The 22,838-nt window shown below is 42.4% G+C and overlaps 2 protein-coding genes across 2 annotated transcripts in view; both read left to right on the forward strand.

The window, feature by feature from the left end:
- The first annotated feature begins 1,311 nt into the window (after positions 1-1,311).
- Positions 1,312-13,091, forward strand: lrp10 (low density lipoprotein receptor-related protein 10). Its single transcript, XM_050066583.1, has 10 exons — positions 1,312-1,345; positions 3,492-3,658; positions 3,834-3,857; positions 4,217-4,361; positions 5,004-5,197; positions 5,345-5,916; positions 6,013-6,449; positions 8,811-9,005; positions 9,294-9,423; positions 11,175-13,091. Exons 2-10 carry the CDS (start codon positions 3,610-3,612, stop codon positions 11,829-11,831), a joined length of 2,403 nt encoding a protein of 800 aa, XP_049922540.1. The 5' UTR covers positions 1,312-1,345; positions 3,492-3,609; the 3' UTR covers positions 11,832-13,091.
- Positions 13,092-13,244: 153 nt separating this feature from the next.
- The window catches only part of LOC126403798 (ciliated left-right organizer metallopeptidase), a 14,683-nt gene continuing 5,089 nt past the window's right edge, over positions 13,245-22,838 (forward strand). The window contains exons 1-15 of the mRNA XM_050066587.1: positions 13,245-13,368; positions 15,792-16,143; positions 16,234-16,327; positions 16,568-16,619; positions 16,731-16,880; positions 17,914-18,039; positions 18,188-18,272; positions 18,487-18,632; positions 19,854-20,037; positions 20,193-20,262; positions 20,393-20,489; positions 20,616-20,717; positions 21,688-21,825; positions 22,307-22,416; positions 22,545-22,723. Coding sequence (XP_049922544.1) covers positions 15,807-16,143; positions 16,234-16,327; positions 16,568-16,619; positions 16,731-16,880; positions 17,914-18,039; positions 18,188-18,272; positions 18,487-18,632; positions 19,854-20,037; positions 20,193-20,262; positions 20,393-20,489; positions 20,616-20,717; positions 21,688-21,825; positions 22,307-22,416; positions 22,545-22,689 — 1,836 coding nt within the window. The 5' untranslated portion in view covers positions 13,245-13,368; positions 15,792-15,806 and the 3' untranslated portion in view covers positions 22,690-22,723. The remainder of the gene's footprint in view (positions 13,369-15,791; positions 16,144-16,233; positions 16,328-16,567; positions 16,620-16,730; positions 16,881-17,913; positions 18,040-18,187; positions 18,273-18,486; positions 18,633-19,853; positions 20,038-20,192; positions 20,263-20,392; positions 20,490-20,615; positions 20,718-21,687; positions 21,826-22,306; positions 22,417-22,544; positions 22,724-22,838) is intronic.

Genomic DNA, 22,838 nt, shown 5'->3' on the forward strand with positions numbered 1-22,838 from the left:
GTAGACACGAAGCTTGGCAACAAAAATTGTGTCTTTTAATCAAAAGAACGACCTTCATCACTGGTACCAAAATGACCCAATACTCAAAATTTCTTATGTACTTTTATGGAACCAATCAATTTTAAGTTTTTAATGGCTTTTTTAGGATTTATTTAGTATTTTGGCTGTGACTGTACTAAAAGAAATTGCACTTGAAGACCTAAGAGTGATTCTTAATTTCACAAATGCATGGGGTGTCCGAAAACTTTTTTCCACCACTGTATTTCCTAACAGCTGGCCTGGTTATTATTGTAAAGCACTTTGTAACTTTGTTTTGAGAGGTGCTGCATAAATAAAGTTATTACAAGCCTGAGATCATTTCTGTGCTTTTAAATAACTAAAAAAATGTGAATGCGTGACCTTAAGGGTATTTTTAAACTGCAGTACTGCAGCTTCCTCTCCACTCAGACACAAGTTCTGCTTGTTGTTTCCTCCTTTGGATGTCTGAGCATGATGTATGTGGACAGTTTGACACCTAAAGGCTGCTGTCACATTCATGTGCAGAAGTTTCTCCGTGCTCACCTTAAATCCAAGTTTAAGATGTGTATGTACAAGATGATTTTGTAACACCACAACTACTTTGGAAGCCAGTGGTGGAATGGACTTAACAGCAGAGTAGGAGGCAGCTTGTGTTCAGCAGTTAACCTTTTGAAATGGAAAATATTTGCACGATCATATCTGGATTTTCCAGTAAGAGACAAGGAGGTCTAGATGTGACTTAGGGATTTTTAATGAGGTGGAAAAACCACATTAATATTCAAACAGGGCAGTGGTGGGGGAAGTTTTGAAATCCCTTGTAAATACTGGCCTGCTTAAGTATAACAGAGTCATTTTATATGTCCTGAAACATGTCTGGGATGTAAATAGCCTACTTTTTTGGCAATGCTGAAATATTTAAGTGGCAAAAAAATTGACAATACTGAACTTTAAAAATAAATTGCACAATATTTACTTTGGTCGTTTTAAGGAGCCCTGGAGGTCCCAGTCACATTTTCTGTGAATTAGAACTGATATATTTAGCCTATATGAACCGACACTGACACCTTGTGTTAGGAAATAAACATTTCACACTAACTCCTTTTATCCTTTCGCACATTAGCCGCCCTGTAGGAATATATATAGCAATATATACATTTACAGTGTTGTTGCAAAGGCTCATATTTAGTGCAAAACGTTTTAATGTTAATAAAAATGTAAAGTTTTATGAATGGAATAAAAGCACCGTTAAGCCCCGCCCCCTTCTGTCATGAGCTAAAGTACACGGAAGTGGATCAGAACTTGTCAACAAGAAAGGCCGACTGACATGGTAACGTACTCGGCTCCTGTCCTTTTTTAATCATTTAAACATGTTGTTGCCGCCTCTGACCTACATGTTGGGATTTATTTGGGTACTTAAGTCCTCCATCAGGTGCTCGGAAACATTTCCTTGTGGTGTCGCCGTCTAAAAAAAAGCGTTTAAACGAAGACAGAAGTCAGGATGTTAGCATTAGCCGTTAGCTAGCATGTAGCTAGCTATTAAAGCTCTTGTGACTGAGGACGGCGAGCAGCTGCTCCCTCCCTCTCCTTCAAACCGAAACTATCCCATATCGTTATCTCAGGACGTTATCTTAACTTGTTTGGAGCTAAATGAGGTATTCAATGACATGTAGTCGATATCCTGATAGTTTAACTTTACTGGGAAAGGCTTTGAAAGTGTTTGTGTGGCGAGGATTTCTTCTCGGAAATGCTAACGCTCCTGGCGTCATTGTTGAGAAGATTATAGGAAGGAAGTCACAGTGTGTGTGTGTGTTGTGTTTGTGAGGAGACACAATGTTCAAGATCAAAATAATGTCAACTTCAAGAGGCCCCGCTAACAGTATTCATGTATTGTTTCTCTGCCCGGATATATAAAAGTAATGGATTGATTATGGATGTCAGTCTGTATATGTCAGTGCTCACTTTGTAAGGGCCAGAGCTGTTGTCCTTGATTAAAATAGCTGCACTCGATACTCAATCAGTCACATTTATCCATCTGATAAATACATCTTTAAACTGCTTCAAGTGGGAGCACTTGAGCAGACAAACCAAAATTGACTGAAACTAAGCGCCATTAAAAAATGGGAAGATTGCAAAATGGATTGGAGTCAAGGAAATTTATTTAATTACAATAAAAGTTAAACCCCACGATATGATATCATCAAGATACTAATGTCACATTGCAGTATTATTGCGATTTTAAAGGTTTTGTGATATGCTGAGTATTGCGATTACATACAGGCCATAGGGTTGCAGTGGTATGAGAGTTATACAGTATGATAACCGTCTCAGAAAATATTGTAGTTTCATGGTATTACAGAATTTATATCATCATCAATCAGAGTGACCCTTAAAAAATGAAAATGGAAGAGTTAATTTTGGTTGAACAAATGTTATATTACTATAATTGAAACTTGAAACTATTTTGTCAATGGAAGTATGTGTACACAGTCTCCCTTTGACTTTAAAATAAAGGGGAGATTTTCCATCCATTTTCTTTTTAAATATCATAGATAAGCAAATGTACACGTTATGATAACCATCAACTTTTATATAATGGATAAGCAAATGCACATGGTATGATAACCGTCAACTGTTGTATCCTAGATAAGTATATATAAATGTAAAAAAAACACACTTAGTGTCTGTGTATCGATACAATATCGGCACGCAAAATATTGTTGATATTATTCAATTGAAAAAAAGTATAATTCTTACATTGAGGTCTTAGATTTAAATAAACAACTGCAGATAAAAAGTTATTTTCATTGTTAGTTAATCGTTTGGTTTAGAAAATCTTAAAGAAAATGGCAGTCCACAGTTTAAGTTTACTTTTTCAAACAGCTTGTTTTGTCTGACTAATGGTTCAAAAACTATTTTGATCATAGAAGAGTAAGAAACGGGTAAATAATTACATTTGACAAGCATTTTTCTTTAATTATTTATTATCAAAACAGCTGACAATTGGTTTTCTCACAGTTGATTAATCAACTTAATTCTTCAGCCCTAATCACAAATATTAAATTAACTGTTTCGATGTGTTGGCTGGCTTATTTGTTGTCAAAGTAATAGAGTAATAGCCAAACCAGGGATGCAGCTACCAATTATATTCTTTAGCGAACATACTGTAAATCTGTTTATATCCACATTTAATCAATTGGTCTGCAGAACATTAGAAAACAGTGAGAAAAGCCCGTTACAGTATCCAGAAACCTACAGTGACTTCATTAAATCCTGACTTCATTTCCAAACCCCAAAATGTTAAATTATTACATTATATTCTTGGTATTTTTGCCTGATTAATTTTCTATCAATGGAATAATTGGTTAATTGAGCTCTAGTTATAGCCAAACATTATGATGCTTAATGGTTGACTGTTTAATGGCTGACAGCCAATTCTAACACACCTCCTAATAGTTTCTTTTTCCACTTTGCAGATGAAGTCTTCCTGATCAAACCTCCCATAATGGCTCTTCCATGACATTTTTTTTTATCCTTTTAAAGTCCTCGGTTTTTATATAATTTCCAACATTTTGGAGGAGAAGCATTACCACAATGACAGTCACTTACAACCTCTTTGCCGTCCTAGTTGTCACCATAGCAGGTGAGTGAATGCAGACCTACCAGTGTGATTGACTGTTTGTGTATCTGGCTTTAAATGTTTATCAAGCAAAGGTCATGTTTGCACTTCTCGTGTCCTACAGCATTTACAACCTATCCGCCGTGGTGATTTAAGACACCTGCCTGACTCTTTCTGTTTTTGCTTATTTCCTCCGCAGCATTTGAGCCAGCCCTCTGCTCTGGTAAGAGACACACTACTCAGCACTTTATCTCATGTTGTGACTTTGGATGAAGGATTTTTCAATGTCACTCTCTGGTTAACCTACACTGTGTCATCGTCATGCTAACAGCGGGCATCAGGCTCGCTTAACTTGCTTTGTTTTTGTGCCACTCTGCTTCTTCACACACTGATTTACAGCTGCAGTGTGATTACATGAAGCTAAACTGGTGTAATCACATTAAGGTTGAAGCCGAAATAGTCAGGCTGCTGACATTTTGTCCAACCTCTTGCAGGTTTAGCACCACACACCAACACTGTAACCTTTAAAAGAGGAGCCGTGTTGACCTGTTTCTGTTGCTCCTCTGTCTTGCTGTCTCTCAGCCCGCTGTGGGCATTCCCTCCAAGTCTTAGACGGTAAAGTGGGAGAGATCCGGAGTTCTGCTTACCACAGCTGGTCTTACCGCTTTGGCCCCACCTATGACTGCTGGATCATCAAGGGTGCAGAAGGAGAACCGATTGTTCTCAGGTAAAGGCACTGAGGGAATTTGAAATACCAGATACACCCTGCGACCCCCAACAGGATAAGCGGTTATGGAAAATGAATGAATGAATATTACAACCCATCCCTATGACGCATTATCATTGATCCCATTGCCTGCTGTGATTGACTAGTACTCATCACTTTGACGCCTTGAGGTCGGAAGCAGTTAGAATAGGGCAAAGAGGTCATGGTTAGGGCTAGTACGAGCCAATCTCGGATGTTACCTGAGATTAAAGTGGTACTTTTATAATAAAAAAAATCATAAGTGTACTGAATGGGTCAAGCACAGGACTTTCACTGTGTAGACATAACAGTGAGACAAATGTTTTTGCTATGTAGAACAAAAATGGCGAACCTGAACGTGCCTGCTCATATTCTGTGGTTAGGATATAGCCTAATGTTGGGAATGGCCTGGGAGTGGGCAGCATGAACAAAAACTGCCCAAGAAACTCTATGGATAAAACAATCAGACAGGGTGATGCAGCAAACCGAAACTTGACCACAGTGATTCTGAAATCATATGCAAACATCCGCTGATTTGCAGCATTGCCCATCGTGTCCTTCAAGATATTAAAGGCTCTCACTCTAATCTCAAAAATGCTGATTTTACTCTACATCCTTTCTCAGCTTTTCCCAGTTTTCAGCGCGGTGTAGGAAGGAATGGGTGTCTATAAAATCATCAGCTGGCGGTGATCCGGTTGTCCTATGTGGCTCCAAGTTGCCGCAGCCAATGGAGTTCCCGGGGGGGAACATTACAGTGGTGCACCACTTCCTCCCGCATCAGTTTCCGGTGTCGTCTTTTCTGCTGAACTACGCCAGAGGTATTTATCAGTTTGTGCAAAGTATAATAGTACAAAGAAATTGAATATGGCTCCGCATTTTTGCTGCCAGTTTGGGTTCTTCTTATTAAAAGATGATCTTAATCCCCTTCTTATATCCTTTATTCCCTTCTGTGTCTACACCTCCAGACTCTGGTGAATGCCCAGTAACATCCTTTGAGTGCCTGGGGGGCCGCTGCCTTCCTCTCTCTTGGCGCTGCAACGGCCAGGTGGAGTGTCTCGGTGAAGGTGCCGGCCTCGGCACTGATGAAAAGGCCTGTGAGGCAGAAGAGGAGACCCCAGAACCCCCAAAGTATGGCAGCACGCAGGCAGATGAGACCAAAGCGGAGCCGTACAGTGAGAAGAACTATGATAGGGACTTGGAGAGGCAACATGGTACAGATTCTGAGTCTGATCTGTGGGCGCTGCTGAAGCAGAGGGACGAGGAGGAGGCCCAGGTGGATCGAGAGCAGCCTCAGACTCGCATGGAGCCCGTTGTGACGCCCACTCCAATTGAGTGGCCCTGTGGAGGGCTCCTCCAGACCTTCTATGGGACCTTTTCTCCTCCAGCCATCCGGGGCCCCGCGCTGTACTGTGTGTGGACTGTGGATCCTCAGGACTCCAGACCACTGAGACTGGACCTGCAGCAGCTGGTGCTGGGACCCGGGGATAGACTCACTGTGTACAACAGAGAGCAAGGCAAAGGAGAAGTTATTAAAACTGTGAGTTTCTTTAACTGTGATCATGCATTCAGACATTTATTAAAGCCTACATAATCACTCTTTTATTAACGTTATGTTCCCTTCCTTCATCTTCAGATCACTAGCGCCTCCAATTACAAATCAATCCAAGTTGAATCCCACACTGGCCTGCTGTCGCTGACGTATGAGACGCTTCCTGGCTCGGAGGGGAGCGGCTTCAACGCCACTTTCCATGTCGGGACTTACTGCCCCCCGTGGGAGGGCCGGTGTGGCGGAGCAGCAGGAGGATGCTTTACCCAGGAGCAGCACTGCGACGGGAAATGGGACTGTCCCGAGACTGGAAAGGACGAGGAGGGTTGCAGGGGCTGCGGTCTGAGCCAGTTTGCTTGTGGATTAGCGGGGCAGAGAGCGGTGGCATCCAGTCACTTCGCTGGCAGACCGGTGTGCTACCCAGTCACGGAGAGATGCAACTACCAGCTGTACTGTGCTGATGGCAGCGACGAGAGAGACTGCACCTTCTGTCAGCCAGGGACCTTTCATTGTGACAGCGACAGGTTAGTGTGTGTTAGAATCCTTTTTTATCTCTCTGGCTCAGAGAGGACACCCATTGTTCTCTTCTCAACCTTGGAAACAGCAGTTGACAAAACAAGCTCACAGTGTCAGTGTCCATTTAGACGCTGCTCACGAGTTAAAAGCTGATGTTCAAAGCTCATTCCTGACCTTGGAAACTGCAGTTGACAAAACAGTCTGTCTTCAAGGTTCATTTAGTGGCTGTGCAGCTACTGTTGTTTGGTTTTACATAGTTGTTTTGTCAAATGAGGTAAAATGGTTTGTGTGTTTTCACTGTGGTATCAGTGTCAAGGCGTGTCTTGGTTGTAAGGAAGTGTGTGCGTCAGAGGGTGTGTGCAGAAATGCGACCATCTAAGAATAGGTGCCAGGGTTGGAATTCAGCAGCTACCAGCCAAATGCTTATAAATTAGGCTGCTAGATTTGCTTCACTCACCAGCCAAAAAAACAATGGTAGTCCATTGAGTAACTGGTAGATTGTGGAATCCACAAGCCACAGTGGCAAGTGGACAAAAAAGTGAATTTTCCAGCCCCGGTGGCACCTAAATTCTGTATTTCGTGGGTTTAAAGCTGTGTAGCATGTGGTTAAATGTCCACGGGTGTAATGATTTAAAAACACTCCGCACTAGTAACAAACTTTAGCAGCTGAATCTATGTTGAATTTTCCAAAAACAAACCTTAAGAATATTCCTTATGTTTCATTTTTGCCTTGTATTCATTCATTCACTTTATATTTAGAGTAATTAAGATGCTACACTGTTTTATGTCAGATTAATTACAACCTTTATTACGGTAACCAAACAAGAAATTTTGTAGTTTTGTTTTATCCTTGTTTAGGTGCGTCTGGGTCTTTGTCAGTTGAATTAATTCGCACATTTGTTTGTGACGTTGACGGGTTAGTCGAACTTCTCACTCCACAGTCAAACACCTTAATGGTGGCCTCAAGCCAAATCGCTCTTTAAGCGATTTCGCTGTTTCAGACAAATTTACAATGTCGGAAAAAAAATCATGAGAGTTTTACATCAGCTGGTGCGTGCTCCAGTGGTCTTGATCGTTTGGTGTAAAGTGGTCATAAGACTCAATTCAAGCTGTCTGAAGTAAGTCTTTTTATCGTCTTGACGTTCTGACAAGATCAAATATATTCAGTATTATTGAAAGTTAAGACTTGGCGCATGCAAATAGTGAAAAATAGCCACGCTCTGTAGAGCACCAAAAAGGAAGCAGCAAACTGGGCAGACCGTAAACATTGAGGGGACTCAGGGGAAGCACAAGAACAAAGGAGGAGAAACTGTTGGAGTTGTGGAGTGAACACGAGTTGGTGTTTAATGCAGCAGGAATCTAGTTTTAATTAAGCAAATGGTGACCCTGTAAGATCCCTAGTCTGTGCAACATCTTAAAGTGTGTAAGTAAGTTAAGTCTTAAGATTTGTCAGATGTCAGACTAAATTCTCTTCAAAGCACCATTTGTATCACCATTGTCTCTAAAACAGATGCCTGCTGTGTGCACCCTAGTAAATGCACCAGTGCACGTGCAGTATTGTCTGGTTCTGACGGTAACGCCAATATTTAAATATCGCGAATGCAACAAGTATAATATATATATTTTTAATTTTTGGGGGTGCACATTTTGCTGTCTCCTTTCTCAGTTTTTCATGTCCACTGATGGCAACCTGGTTACTGTTACTGTCACACCTTGGAATGTATAACTGCAAAATTAGGAACTTTCATGTGACCTATTTAGAGCATACATAACACAAAACACTCCACTACTAAAGACATAATTTCAGAACACAACAATATGTAATCTAGAAAGGCTTCATTTCGAGTTGGACAAAGTGCTGTGTGACCATCTATTGTTTTGCTCTATGGCAGGAGACAGGTTGAATTCTGCTGATGGCGATACCTCCAGTTGTACTGACAAAACCACTAACGTGACTAGCAACCATGCTACAGAGCAGCTAGCAAAAGTGCGGATGTAATAACTATGCAAGGGGCGTTAATGTAAACACAAGTGGTCAGCTGGAGATGGATGATAAACACAGGTGTAGATGCCGATGTGTCTTGGTGGTCTAGTTGTGATCAGATCATGCAAAACACATGTTAATACCAGGTCGAAACGGGGCCTTGTATCTGCTGTGTGATTCACATCTTGTCTCAACACTTACATTAGCTCATTAAATACATCTTTTCGTACATGATCACACTATCTAATTATGTGCCATAAGGCTGGTTTACAACCATGGTTTTATTATAACACTTTAGGATGCAGCTTTATGTGAAACTAAATCTCACCCTCGAGTTATTCCTGGACACTCTAACACACAAACGGCCCATTGTTCCTGTCTGCAGGTGTGTCTTTGAGAGCTGGCGCTGTGACGGCCAGGTGGACTGTAAGGACGGAACAGACGAGCTCAACTGCACTGTCATCCTGCCCCGCAAGGTCATCACCGCGGCAACGGTGGGCAGCCTGGTCTGTGGGCTGCTGCTGGTGATCGCCATGGGCTGCACCTGTAAACTGTACTCGCTCAGGACCAGGGAGTATAGGTAAATGTTTTGAGTGCCAATAGGGATATTGTTTGACTCAGAGTGATAGAGTAGTGCCAATAATCTGAGATGGTGAGTCACAGGTTTGTTTTCCTTACTACTGGCTTCAGTTGTTGCCAGACAACACCTCTCCAACAAATGTCATGTGTTCTCTTCAAAAAACTAAACTTTTCAACTAAGTACAAGTGAAAACTATCACATAACAAAAACACGGATAGCTTTGAAAGATAAACACATATGTAGTTTGGCTGTGCTCTGGCAGATCTAAATGCGTCTGTTTTCCGGCAGCTTGTTTGCACCAATCAGCCGCCAGGAAGCGGAGCTGATCCAGCAGCAGGCTCCTCCCTCCTACGGTCAGCTGATCGCCCAGGGCATCATCCCCCCAGTGGAGGACTTCCCCACAGAAAACCCCAATGAGGTGAGAGAAAAGAGACCACAGGAACTGGAGACTGGGTTTTGATAATACTTTGAGAGCTGCTGACATGGTCTAGACTAGAGCAACCTGTCGAGCACTGCAGCTTGCAACATTTTTGGCGTATTCTTTGTGTTGTTTACATATTTCTGATAAATTACTTCCTGATACCAGTTGTTAATGTTTCATCTTTAAAAGGTAATACCACCTTTAATAGCCAGCGTCTCACTATCACTGTCCTCATTCATATTTTAAGAAGCTACAAATTATATTCAGCCACAAAATAAGTCTGAAAAGCTGCAAATCAGAACAGAAGTACAGAGTTGTTGCATAGAGATGATACACCATCTCGTCTGGTTGCATTGGTGTGAACCGCAGGTTTTTAGAACGTTGCAGAATGGTGCATTGCAAGAAATCTTTCCCTAGGAATTGGGACACCACTCACTACGTCACTGCGTCGGTTACGTTCATGCATACGTAACTACTTTAAACAGGAAGCTGTGAGCCATCTGCATTTCCAACCGGCATCTACAATGGAGTCTCCAGTTGAGTTCATCCTACCGATCGCGTTTGCTGTATTCATCATGCTTCATTTGATGAACAACAGACGACAGGGGACTTCTGCTAACTAGCTAGCTGGCTAACCAGCTAACATTACGAGGCAGCATAGTTATACTAGCTGGCGTGTTATCGTAATGTGAAAAATCCGACAATTTTGCAGAACGGGACAGATGACAGACGGCAGATAGTGCGAGCGAGCTAGCTAGCTAGCTAACAAGCAACCTGACGACTGTTACGTTAGGTGCTCAGTGGTAGCCATGGCGACATTTACCCCTCGCTAGCAAGTCAGCATCTGAAATCCCTCGCTCCGAAGGGCTAGTTTCATACCGACTACCCCTCGTTATGCCCCCTACCCCTACATGCAAAAAGGAATTGGAACACCCCTACCCCTTGCGGGAACATGCAAATCTAGGGGTAGGGCTAAGGGGGGGTATTGGGACAGGCCCAAAGTTGATGAACTGGACTAAAGTTGGGCTGCATCTAAGATAAGCAAAACTAAATCAAAACATCAGTTTACAAACTCTCACACAACTTGTGGAGTATAATCCAGGTCTCATTTATCCAGTCGAATGCTCAGTACTTCCATAACACATGTATCTGCACTCTGCACGAGCAGAGTTCAAAGCATGTGCTTGCCCAGGCAGGTCTGCTGGTACGCAGACGTGTTTTAAATATCACAGTTTTAGCAAAAAATGCATGTGGTAAACTCCTTCCCCAGTTTTGAAAAGGAGCATAAGAAGTTATTTAAATGCTTTAAGTTTAAAAGAGATGTGTGAGTATGACAACCCCACATTTTTTCTCTCGACTCTTCAGCACGCTGTAATCCATAGTACACATTGTTTTATGTGATTTATGTGTCTGAGCTCGGCTTTAACATCAGTATTAATCCCCAGCAGGCTGTGGGCTGAAGTAGGAAGCGTAAAGATAAAGCTAATGTGCTGTTACCATGCAGGTTCACACTAATGTGCTTTATTATTAGGTGTTGAGGACAGCTGAGGTAGTGGAGGCGGAGGGATTAAGTGTATAAAACAAAGCCCGTTCTGTCTGATGGGATTTGGCTGAGCTACCTAATCGTTCCCTATACTTAGATTGCAGTCTTGTGAATACTGCGTTTGGTGTTTCAGATGATTTAGTATCACTTTAGGATGCTGAGCGAGAGTTGCAGAAGGTGTTTAAACTGTTTTGCTCCTTTTCAGACCTCGTCTCTCTCTCTGAGGGGAATTCTCCAGCTCCTCCGTCAGGATGCCGCCAACTCCCCACACCGCAGACGCAGGCCCCGATTCGTCCGCCGGGCTGTTCGCCGCATGAGAAGGTGGGGTCTGATCCCCAGACCTCCCTCCAGGCCGAGTCAAGCGTCCAGCTCCGGTCAGCAGCAGTCAGACGCCGCTCCCTCCGGACAGGAACCAGCTCACTCCACTCCCACCAGCTCCTCGTCGGCCGTGGAGGCGGTCAACCAGCCGGTGCCTCAGAAACTTGGCTTGCTGGCTCAGTCAGAGCAGCAGCAGCAGCAGCAGCAGGAAGCGCCGCCTCCTCTACTGCCACTGCCACTGCCACCCGTCGCCTCCCCACCTCCACCTCCGTACGCTCCCCCAGCTCCAAGCCCGGTCACTCCCCACACTCCTCCCGTCGCCGTCCCCCCGAGCAGCCCCTCCCTGGCCTCCATCTTTCACACGCTGGGCCTGAGCATCTCCCTCTTCAGAGCCTCGCCCTCGTCCTCCTCCACCAACTCCATGCCCCTCTCCGCCTCCCCTTCGTTCTCCTCCTCCTCCTCATCCTCCTCAGACGATGACGTGCTGCTTATCCCCCTGTCTGAAGACACCACTTCAGAGGATGACGTGCCCATGCTCACCTGAATGACTCCCCCAACCCGCCCCTCCTCGTATCTCCTTTACTCACTGATAATAACTGAAACCCAGTCTTACCACGTTTGTTTGAACTCGAGCACAGGCCACGGCGAGACTCACCCGCACTGTGCAAGTCTGGTGCCTTTTGAAATTGCTTTGAGTTGTTGGAATCAAGTATTCTACCTTTCTTTTTTTTTCTTCAAAGACCTCCTTGAGAAAGTTTTAGACGAAAAGCATGGCCGAGGTATGTTTGAGAGTAAGTGTAGGTGAGTATTGGACGTGCACTTACAGTTATTAATGCTAGGCTGCACATTGAAGGTAAACTTTTGCACAGAAGAATCTTCCCTATCCAGAAACTGAGGCAGGCTACTGTCAGATTGAATGATTAGAGTTTTTAGATGGAAAATATTGTGTTTGTATGACTGCAACTGTGTGAATGCATTTGCATTTTGAGTCTTACATTGACAGTGGAGTATGTTTGTAGATGTGGATTGTCTCCACATACTTCTGCCACTTGCATCCGGTTTCATGTTATATCACAGATAATCTAAGAAAACCCCCCCCCCCTATTTAAGTGCCTTTTGAGGAGTTTCCTGCAGATGGCTCGATGATTCCTGAGATACACACTGCACACCAAAAACACACGGAGGCACACGTTTTCTCACGTCATAGCACGCACCAACACATCAACGGCTTTATTGTAACATGATGAATATAATGCATGTACTCTGCAAGCTGGCAATAACTTTTTGGGACCCCTGTTATAGTGCACACTGATTGCAACATTTCGAGTACACACACACATGCTCGTGTACCCTTCCCAAGTGAATGTATGTAATCTAAACAAGCAAACGTGTCAAAAGACAATCTCTTCGGTGCCTGATTTTAGGATGTGTGTGCGTGTGTAGTGTGCACGGCCCCGCTGACGAAAGGGGCCCCGAATTCACACAAAAAAAAAACAACCTCAACTTGAATCTTCAACCCTCGAGGGGAATCATTCTGTCACATTTTGACACAACAGACTTGTGGTGTGCCATTTGTATTATTGTACATTTTATGGTGTTTTTATTTCAGCGAGTTACTTTTCTTTTTTCCTCTTCAGTTGTTTTGCTTTGTTGAATGTATTAGGGTCGACGTGGAGTAGCCAGACGTTTTAAATTTGCAATGTAATGAGGTAAATAAGAGAGAAAGTGATTTTATGGTTTATTAGGGTCAACTTCACTGTATATAAGTAAAAATGTGGCTGAGATTAAACGATTTGCACTTTTAGGTGTTGGGTATTGTGGTTTTTTGTTTGGGTGTTATTGTGTTGGGGGGTCGGGTGCGTGAAAAGACACCTGACACCTCAGTAGCAGATGACAGAGTCGCTGCATTGTGCTTTGTATTTAAAACTCCTATGGAAATTCACAGACCCCTGAGAGAGAGCTCTGCAGTGACTGCTCTTTGAGAAGTTCAGATCATCACTGTGGTGAGCAGCATGGAAGGCGAATGCAGAGAAAATGAAGCTGTTTGCCACTGAAGATTCAGACTGCATGGATGGACTGAGGTAAATATAAGGAATTATTTTGATTTAATTAATTAATGCTGCAGGAAAGTGATGATTGGAGCTGAAGTTTGTTCTGCATTTAACAGCTGCTCCAGCGTTTTATCGCCTTATTCCTCAGAGCAGAGTCATTCAAAGTTAAACCCCACAGGCTAAAATTTCCTCATGATGACCTTTGATCCTGCTAAAATCATCTAAGTGTGTAAACGATCTCTCCGTTTGTTAGATGATCTGTTTTAAAACCAGTGGAAACAGAGCCCTGAAACAATGATATGATTCTACTGACCTCTGCCAATATTTAGGTTACTCTTTTTTACCTGTCACTGCAGACTTTCATCCATGGATGCTTTTTTCTTCAGTGATGTGATGGGCCAGAGGTCAGGGTGTTCTCTTAACATAACATGCTCAACGTAAGTTACCACGGAGCTTTATCCCGCTAAAAAAAGAAGCAGCTTCGTAGGACTGAAAGCCCAGAGTTAACCCCGAAGTTACATCGCTTACTCCGATTCCTGCTTCGTAGCACAGGCCTCTGGACCTGCTCTATATATCTTACTATATAATGACAAAAACTCTGTGTGTCCCACGTTTTTCTCCTCACTGACTTGGTCAATCCATGTGAAATTTGGCACAGTGGTAGAGGGTCATGGGAGGATGTGAATGAAGCAATATTACATCAATTGGCCAAAGGGGGGCGCTATAGCAACCGATTGAAATTGCAAACTTTGAATGGGCATATCTCATGCGCCGTATGTCGTAGAGACATGAAACTTTGCACAGAGATGCCTCTCCTCATGAGGAACACATTTGCCTCAAGAACCCATAACTTCCGCTTATATAGATTTTCCGCCATTTTGAATTTTTTGAAAAACACTTCAAATGGATCTCTTCCTAGGAAGTTTGAGCGATCTGCATGAAACTGGGTGAACATAATCTAGGGACCAATATCTAAAGTTCCCTCTTGGCAAAAGTTGGAAAACTTACTAAAACTGAGCTTCTATAAGGCAATGAATATTGCGGAGGGCGTGGCTCATCACATAAAGGTGTATAACATCTCAAGGGTTTCACCCATCACCACGCAACTTTGTAGGCATATGACCACACATAATCTGAGGGGACCCCTCCATTATTGACCCCATCAAACAAAATGGGGGCGCTAGAGAGCTAATTTCTTATCTAGGCCTAACCGCCATATCGATTTTTACTAAACTTGGTAGATATGTAGAACAGGACGCCTCAAGGTGACTGGAGAAATTTAACTCTAATTGGCAACTGGGTGGCGCTATAACAACAGAAAAATGCTTAAAAATGGCTAAAATGTGACAGATCGCTGTGGCTCCCCCTGTGGACCAATGTTGTTTTTTTCTTCTAATTTTTGGTATGACTAACTCATGGTATGGTATGCTGTACATAATCACGGAAACTGTCAGTGTGTCATTCTGTCTGTCAGTCATTCTGTGTGTCCCACGTTTTTCTACTCACTGACGTGGTCAATCTATGTGAAACTGCACATAGGCATTAAGGATTGGCATAGGTAGAAGGTGACAAAGCTACCAATGGGTATGGACTAGTAGCTATAAATACCTCATTCTAAGGTTATGAAAACATGATAGTTCTCATTTTCAGGTGATTATACACTAAAGAAAACACACTTATTAGATTGTATTCCATGTCTGCCAATATGTCCCCCTAAATCCTACAGACTGGAATTTTAAATTAAATTAAATTAAGTTCAATCACTCATGCTAAATGTGGTGCACGCCTCTTTCAGGCCTTGTTTTGTGCGTGTGCACCCCAGGTCACTACACTTCTGTGTTCAAATCTCGCTGAGCAAGACATCTCTTTCTGAAATCTCATGAGAAGTGACTCGTAGCAGAAACAAAATGGTGGAAGTTGGAGAGAGGAGTGTTTGTTGCGTTGGTGTACAGAAAGTCTTTTGAATACTTACCAAAAGTTCACGCGATTTCAGGACGAGACTTCTCCTTGAGTGAGACTGGGTTACAACAGACCGGAACAAGCTAAAGGTACAAAAAAATGTTTTATTTCTCTGTAGGGTCCTTTCTGTAATGTCGTAACACTCATAGTAACAATCTGAGCCTGTCAGTGGCAAAAACAAGCACTTTACTGGATGCAAATTGGCAGGGCAAACGTCCCGAGTCGTTACATTGCGGCCGGCTGCAGCCCTCTCACTTAATATTCGACCAGTTTCAAAATTGTTGTCCCCATTAGTCACTTAAACACAAAAACATGGGACAATAGGGTCCAGGTTGAAAAATACTGGAGTTTGAAGAGTGTCGCTGTCAGGTTGGTTGGTTAGTTTGATCCAAAAGAAAACCTGCGTTGCTGTGATTGAATGCATCCTGCAGTCAAAGCTCCTCACCCAAAATGTCTAACGACTACTCACCATCCTCGCTGTGACCCTGAAATAGGTCCCAGCTATAATTATGGTTTCACCTCCATCCCAGAGACTCTGGGTGGGGATGCTGGTGGTAATGCTGATGGTGGGGGAGCTCCCCGGTGCCCTGCAGAAGTGCATCCACGACGAGGTTCTGGCCCAGGCCGGGGTGGTCCGAGCTGCAGACGGCCCACACGACGAGCCCAGACTCAGGAGGGCATCACCTCTGAGTGGAAAGATAGCCCCGCCCACTCTTGCTTCTCCACAGCCAATCAGGATCCGGACGTGGATTGCAAGGGAGAGCAACAAGCTATCAGAGGCTGAGAGAGAGAGGCTGGAGGCCGCTGTGGAGGAGGCTGTGAGGATGGTGTCGTCTCTACTGTCAGGTGGCCAAACAGACCACACACACACACACACACACACACACACACACACACACACACACGTACTATAATGAACTGTTGACCTTTCAACAGTGGAGAGAGCACCAGGCCCGCTGCTGCTCCACAGAGACGTAAATAAATACTGCAAGTTTCTCTGGAGGAATTCAAGTTCTGCCAACTACAACAGGTGTGTATCCAGTGTGTGTGTGTGTGTGTGTGTGTGTGTGTGTGTATGTGTGTGTGTGTTAGAGCAAATTCACATATAGCCTATCTGTGAAATATGTAAACTTCACTTTGTTACAACATGAAAATCACCATAAATAAATCGATAAAACTAAATATATATCAGCATTAAAATGTTAATTAATTACATTTAAAATAGATCCCACCTTTCCCCCTTTCACTTGAGTCCGTTTTCTTCCTTCAGGTGTGGTCGAGCCAACAGCAACTACAGATCTGAGACCTGTCTGGATGTGACAGTGAGTATCAGTCAGAGGGATTTGGAGTGTATTCCTGTGGTAAGCTGGGAAAAAAACCACACACACAGCATGTACCTGTGTCTGCTTGTTTGCCGTCCCTGTTCGGAACAGATCCCAGATGATCACCTGGCTGGATGTGATATTTACCCAGAGGCTGACTCACCTCACAGGACTGAGCTCCATCCTGACGGTGCTGGAGTCTCGGACACCGACTTCCTGCTGTACCTCCACGTGCAGGCCACTGACAAGTGCCGAGCAGAGGTGAAAACCCACTTTTCAAACATGTCTCAGAAGTGTTTCAAAGTAGTTACACTGCTCAAAAAAGTAGGGAAACACTTAAACCACACATCAGATCTTGATGAACAAAGTTGGAAATCTTTCTGGGTGTGCATTTTATATTTTGTTGAGAACAAAATGACGTAACAAAGCTCAATGGAAACCAAAAGCATCGACTACAATCATTGATTGAAAATTGAAATCACAGGCTGAGTCAACTTGTATGAACTTTATCAACTCATGATGTGACTCAGTTGTGTGTATGGCAGCGTAGTTAGTGGTGGAAATTTCAATTTCAATTAAATATGGCAGTTAAAGGTCCCGCATGCAGGAATTAGGGACCGCACATGGTGTTTTCTTTAGCTTGTCATCACCTGAATCGTTGTGTTTTCGTTACGTTGGAATGAGCCATTTTTATCTTCATACAGAGCGGGCCCTCTTCCACTGAGTCGGCCATTTTGTTTCTCCAGTAGCCCAGAACAGACAAAGCAAACACTGCCTCTAGATGGGGCCATTCGCGTTTTTGCGTCGGCTAACGTAGTTGTTCTCAACGCTTGGCACATGGAAGAAGTTTCAGTTGGTTGCAACCTCACTGCTAGACGCCACTAAATCCTACACACTGGACCTTTAAAATTTAAAAAGTTATGTTTACTATAAAACAGATATGCAAAAATGGCTGAAATAATAAAGGAAATAAAATAATGTAAGGATACAGTAATTTACGCGTTTAACGTTCTGAGCTTTTGAAATAATCCATTATAACCACAAGATTTTTTTTTTAAATGACCCTTAAAATTCAAACATTTAAAGTAAATTTTTTTTGTCACATCTTAAACACTCACGATTTAAATTCTTATCATTTTCTTTAAAAAATAAAAAGCAGCAACAGACAAACAAGCTCAGGATGAAATGTTTCTTCTCTTGCGCTGAGATCTGCACTCATGAAAAGTATTTGCGGCCATTATGCTGCCATTCACTGATGTTATTTACCTCATACTATGTCCTGTTCACCTCTCAGCCTAATGTGTTGGCCTACGCTGTCCACTGTCAGATGGACTCTCATGGACGACCTGTAGCCGGGGTGGTGGTCATCTGCAGGGACAGGCTGTCAGGAGCCGCATACAGCCACCAGGCTACTGTTCAGGTACCATTGATAATATTTAGGCTTCTTTTTTTATACAGGCAGTTTGATAAAATGTTATAAAATTTGTTTGTTTTCGAGATGACCAAATAAAACAAATAATGGCTCTGTGTGAATACAGGAAGTCTGTGTGTGTTCCTCTGTTTTCCAGACTGTGATCCACGAGCTGTTTCATGTGCTTGGTTTCTCTAAAGATCTCTTCCACACCTGGAGAGACTGCTCCTCCTCCTCTCAAGGTTTTTAAACACATTTTGATAGCACTGTGTCAAACTTTGAAACATGATGTGGTATGACAGTCTTATATAATAGTGTTTAATTGCGTGTGTAATTAGGATTTTAAGAGGATCAACAATAGAATCCTATATAATATGTTGTCTAAAATAAGCAAGGACGCCTGTCTACACATAAAAGTTGATATGCATTGGTTAGAGAATGGTCTTTTTCTTCCAGTGGGCGCTGTCTGTTCTCCTCGAGGCAAAGTGACGCACTCTGATGGATCCGGCCAGATGAGGATTTACACCCCATCTGTCATCTCAGAACTTAAGAGGCACCTGGCATCTACTGACCCTGAGTTAGGGGGGCCGCTAGAGAACCTGGTACTGAGTAGCTCCAGTTTAAAGGGACAGTTCACCCCAAAAAAATCCAGTGTAGATATTTGTTCTCTGACAATTAATTAATGAGTGTTGGAGTCAGCTGTAGAGATGCCTGCCTTCTCTCCAATATAATGGAGCTAGATGGCACTCAGCTTGTGGTACATGCTCCCCTCTGTGCTGTGATACTTGGCAGGTGTCGTTCAGTAGAAAGAAAATAGTCCCTACATGAAACTGCTCACAACAAACTTGGTGGATTATCTAAAGTAACTTGGTCATGATTTCTGTAAAGAGACATTACTGTTGAGTTTTTAAAATGTATTTTTTTGTCAGTTTGAGCGCCACAAGCCGAATCTGGATGACAACAATGATGTAATCATGTGTAAATAAATACAGAAATAAATAAATAAAAGATTAAATAAGCACTGAAATGAATATGGAAATATATAATAAATGCATAAATACAAAAATAAATGCAGAGGTTAGGACCTCCTACCCCATTAGCATACAGATACATAAATAAATCAATGTAGTCGCACAAAAAGTAGAAATAAATTTAAGATATCCATTTATTTATGACCTGTTTAAATGTCAGTATTTATTTAGTTATACATCAGTCAATTTAATTTCACATTATTTTAACATTGATTTTTAAAAATTTATTTCCTTATTTATTTAATCATTTATTCCTGTATTTATTTACACATTTATTTATTCCTGTATTTGTTTAGTCATTTATTAATTTATTCCTGATTTTATTTATATGTATTTTTATTTCCATATTTTTGGATTTATACCTGTATTTATTTATACACTTTATTTATTCACACCTTTTTCTTAATTATTTATTCATGCCTTTATTTATTTACAAATGTTTAATTAAATTAAATTTAATTTAATTAAGTTTAGTTTATTTAAGACAGGACAGTGCAAATTAATAAAACACATGGTATAAAACTGCCAGAGTTAGCCAAAAGGCTATTTACAAATGTATTTATCTATTTATCGATACTCCATTGATCCTCCATAGCTGAGTGCCATCTAGCTCCATTATATTGGAGAGAAGGCAGACATCTCTATAGCTGATATCTCCCAACACTCTGCAACTCACACCAGAACAATCTCCAGTAATAAAAAGCACTAAATATGAGGGTGAACTGTCCCTTTAACCTTATTTGTAGATTTAGTGTGTGCTCTCCTTACATGTTTGACACTCTCTTCCCTCAGGATGTTCCTTCAGGCAGAGTGTCCTCTCACTGGGAGTCCCGGGTCCTGCAGAGCTCCATCATGGCAGCGGTGCTGGGGGACTGGACCACGGTCCGGATCGACCCGGTCACCTTAAATGCGTTACAGGACACAGGCTGGTACACTGTCGACCTGAGCCGGGCACAGAGTCTAGTGTGGGGAGACGGTGAGGAAAGATAAAGATATTAAATGTAATCACATGAACAAATGTATAATCTACGTGATCATAATTAGAAAAAAAAACAAACAGAATTATGTGTCATTAGATTGAAGTAGAGACAAAAATAGATAAAACTGGCTAAATGTGTTTTTTTTTAACAGGTGAAGGAGCCATGTTTGGTTCTGTGTCAACCTGTCAGGACAAGTCCTCGTCCTTTTTCTGCACTGGCAGGTAGATTAATAGTTATATATTTATTTTCTACATGACTGCTTATGTTTTTTTAGGTGGAATGTGGGTCACTTTTTATTGACATACTATATTTGCAGCACTAATATTTGTATTATTATATTATTCCTCTCAGTAGATTTGGGTGTCATTATCTTCACCTCCACAAGGGGGAGTGCCAGACTGATCAATACCTGGAGGGATGTAGGGTGTATAAACCCCTCAAGAATGGAGTAAGTGTTAATCCTTTCATGTGTAAAGCAGGAATATGGGGCCAATGCTGTTTTCTTGCAATCTGTGGCATTTTATTACCGTTGCAGCGTCACACTTTAGCTCGTTTACCTCCCCCTGTTCTTCAGAGTGAATGCTGGAAAGAGGAAAATGGCAGGCAGTCTGCTGAAGAGAGCGGCGAGATCTTTGGTTTCGACAGCCGTTGCTTCTTCTCGAACCTGACCAGACAGGTGAGTGTGTGTGTGAGCATGTGTGTGAATGCTTGTCACTAATTGTTTCCTATTGTTTGAAGGGATACTTAACAACCAAGTAGCCATTTGTCCATCACTTTGGGTTTTTTGCACGCCTCGACGGTGGACGAAGAATCCAAAAACTTAGGAGTTTATTTACCTGGGTAAAAGTATTCCTGGTAATCTGTGTGGTTTGTATTCCACCGCACCTCTAAGTTCAGGAAAATTTATTCAAATCAGGCTGTCGTCACAGCTTGTCGGCTATTCTTCCATAGACTCGAGTCGAATTCCTGCTGAATTTCTTCCTCGGCAAACACGCTCAAAAGAGCCTGGAACTCGTCGTCCATCCACTTCTCATAGCTTCTCTTCTTTTGCTCCATTTTCCAAATGATCAAAACACAAAAGAAGTGAAGCTTGTAGAAATGAAATAAAGTTTGCAGCCATACTGGCACCGAAGTGCGGAACGCTGCAAGTGTGTGTTCCACCAATCAGCCCGGCCCCTCAAGAATTCCGGGGAATCCAAAAAGTCCTACCCGTTTACTAGGTACTTTGTTCAGGGGAAGTTTGGGGTTGAGGGAAAGTTTTTCCCCGGGTAATTTCCATGGAAATGCGTAGAGGCTTTTCAAAAGCCCAGGTAAATGATAAAAGTTCCTGCGGTGGAAAAGGGGCTATTGGGAAGCGCAGTTGGTTTGTGTTATTGTTCAACTTTGGTGTTTTAAAGGGTTAGTTCGGATTCACCAAAATCACACAATAACGAGTTGTGTGAGAGTTTATAAACAGACGATCTGATATACTTTTGGTATTGTTAAACATGGACCCCTATGACTTCAGTTCACCAAGAATTTTCCCTGGTTCACTATGGAGGCATGTGAGAAAATTACTAATTCAGTGTAACATGGGGAGAGTAATTGGTGCGCAACTGATAATTTGTAGGTTGAATTTTCCTTTAACATTAATTTCTTACTTTTAGAACTGGAGTCAGATTCTTTTGTCCAACAGCTCTGTGGAGGGACGTTGTTACAGACACAGGTGCACTGGACTAAACAGGTACCAAATCCAGGTGTCTGGCTCTGAGTGGGTGAACTGTCCAGCAGGAGGCACCATTCAGGTAACATGACACAACCCTATGTTACCACAGTATAAATCAATAAGTAAAAGTACCTCCAATTTGTACTTAAGTACAGTACTTGAGTAAATGTACTTAGTTACATTCCAACACTGTATTTAGAGAGGGTACAATATACTTTAAAACCAAGGTCTTTACCAAAACATAACACCTGACGTGACGATAATACACTGGTGTTTAAAAATGCTCCATACAGGGCACCCATTAGTTCACCTAGTAGAGCAGGCACCCCATGTACAAAGGCTTTGTCCTTGCCGTAGTGGCCGCGGGATCGACTCCAACCTACAGCCCTTTGCTGCATGCCCCCTTCCCCCTTTCATGCTAACAAATGTTCTGTCAATCAAAGTCAATAAAGGGCCTAATTGTATCTTTAAACGAATGCTGCATACAGCACCAAACAGATCCTCACTTCTCATCTGAACTTTCATCACACTATCTGTTCTTTGCTGTCTTTGACCATCAGATCAAAGGAAACCAGGGTTCAGTCCACTGCCCTGACAGAAGGTTATGTGTGTACCCTGACGTTACTCCTCCCTCAGATGACCTCAATACATTTCCTGCTTCTGTAACAAGGCAAGTACAACTAACAGCAAGCACCTTATTTATTAATATTAATCTATAACTCATACTTATATTACTTTTTTCTTTTTGGTTAGTGAGAGTGTAACTTCAGCCCAGAACGAGACCTGGTCACCCGTCAGACTTCCCGCAGAGCTCACTGCAGCCTCAGCGCTCGGCATCACTGCAGCTGTGTGTCTCCTGGCTGCAGCCGTGGAGTCTGTGAGGAAATGTTGCTCCTGCAGGATCAGGATCCACTCTGCCCCGGAGCATCACACTGAGCTGTAGCAAACAGCTGCCTTTAAAAACTTTGAATGTTGAGGTCAGTGTTGAAGAAACTGCGGTTTTCATGGCTTATTTTTCTCAGACTAATGTGAAAGAGAAATAATTAAATAATTAATTCAAACAAATGGTACATTTTAATCAGACTTTTTTTT

This window comes from Epinephelus moara, chromosome 17 (genome assembly GCF_006386435.1).
Source record: "Epinephelus moara isolate mb chromosome 17, YSFRI_EMoa_1.0, whole genome shotgun sequence".
Taxonomy (NCBI): Eukaryota; Metazoa; Chordata; class Actinopteri; order Perciformes; family Serranidae; genus Epinephelus; species Epinephelus moara.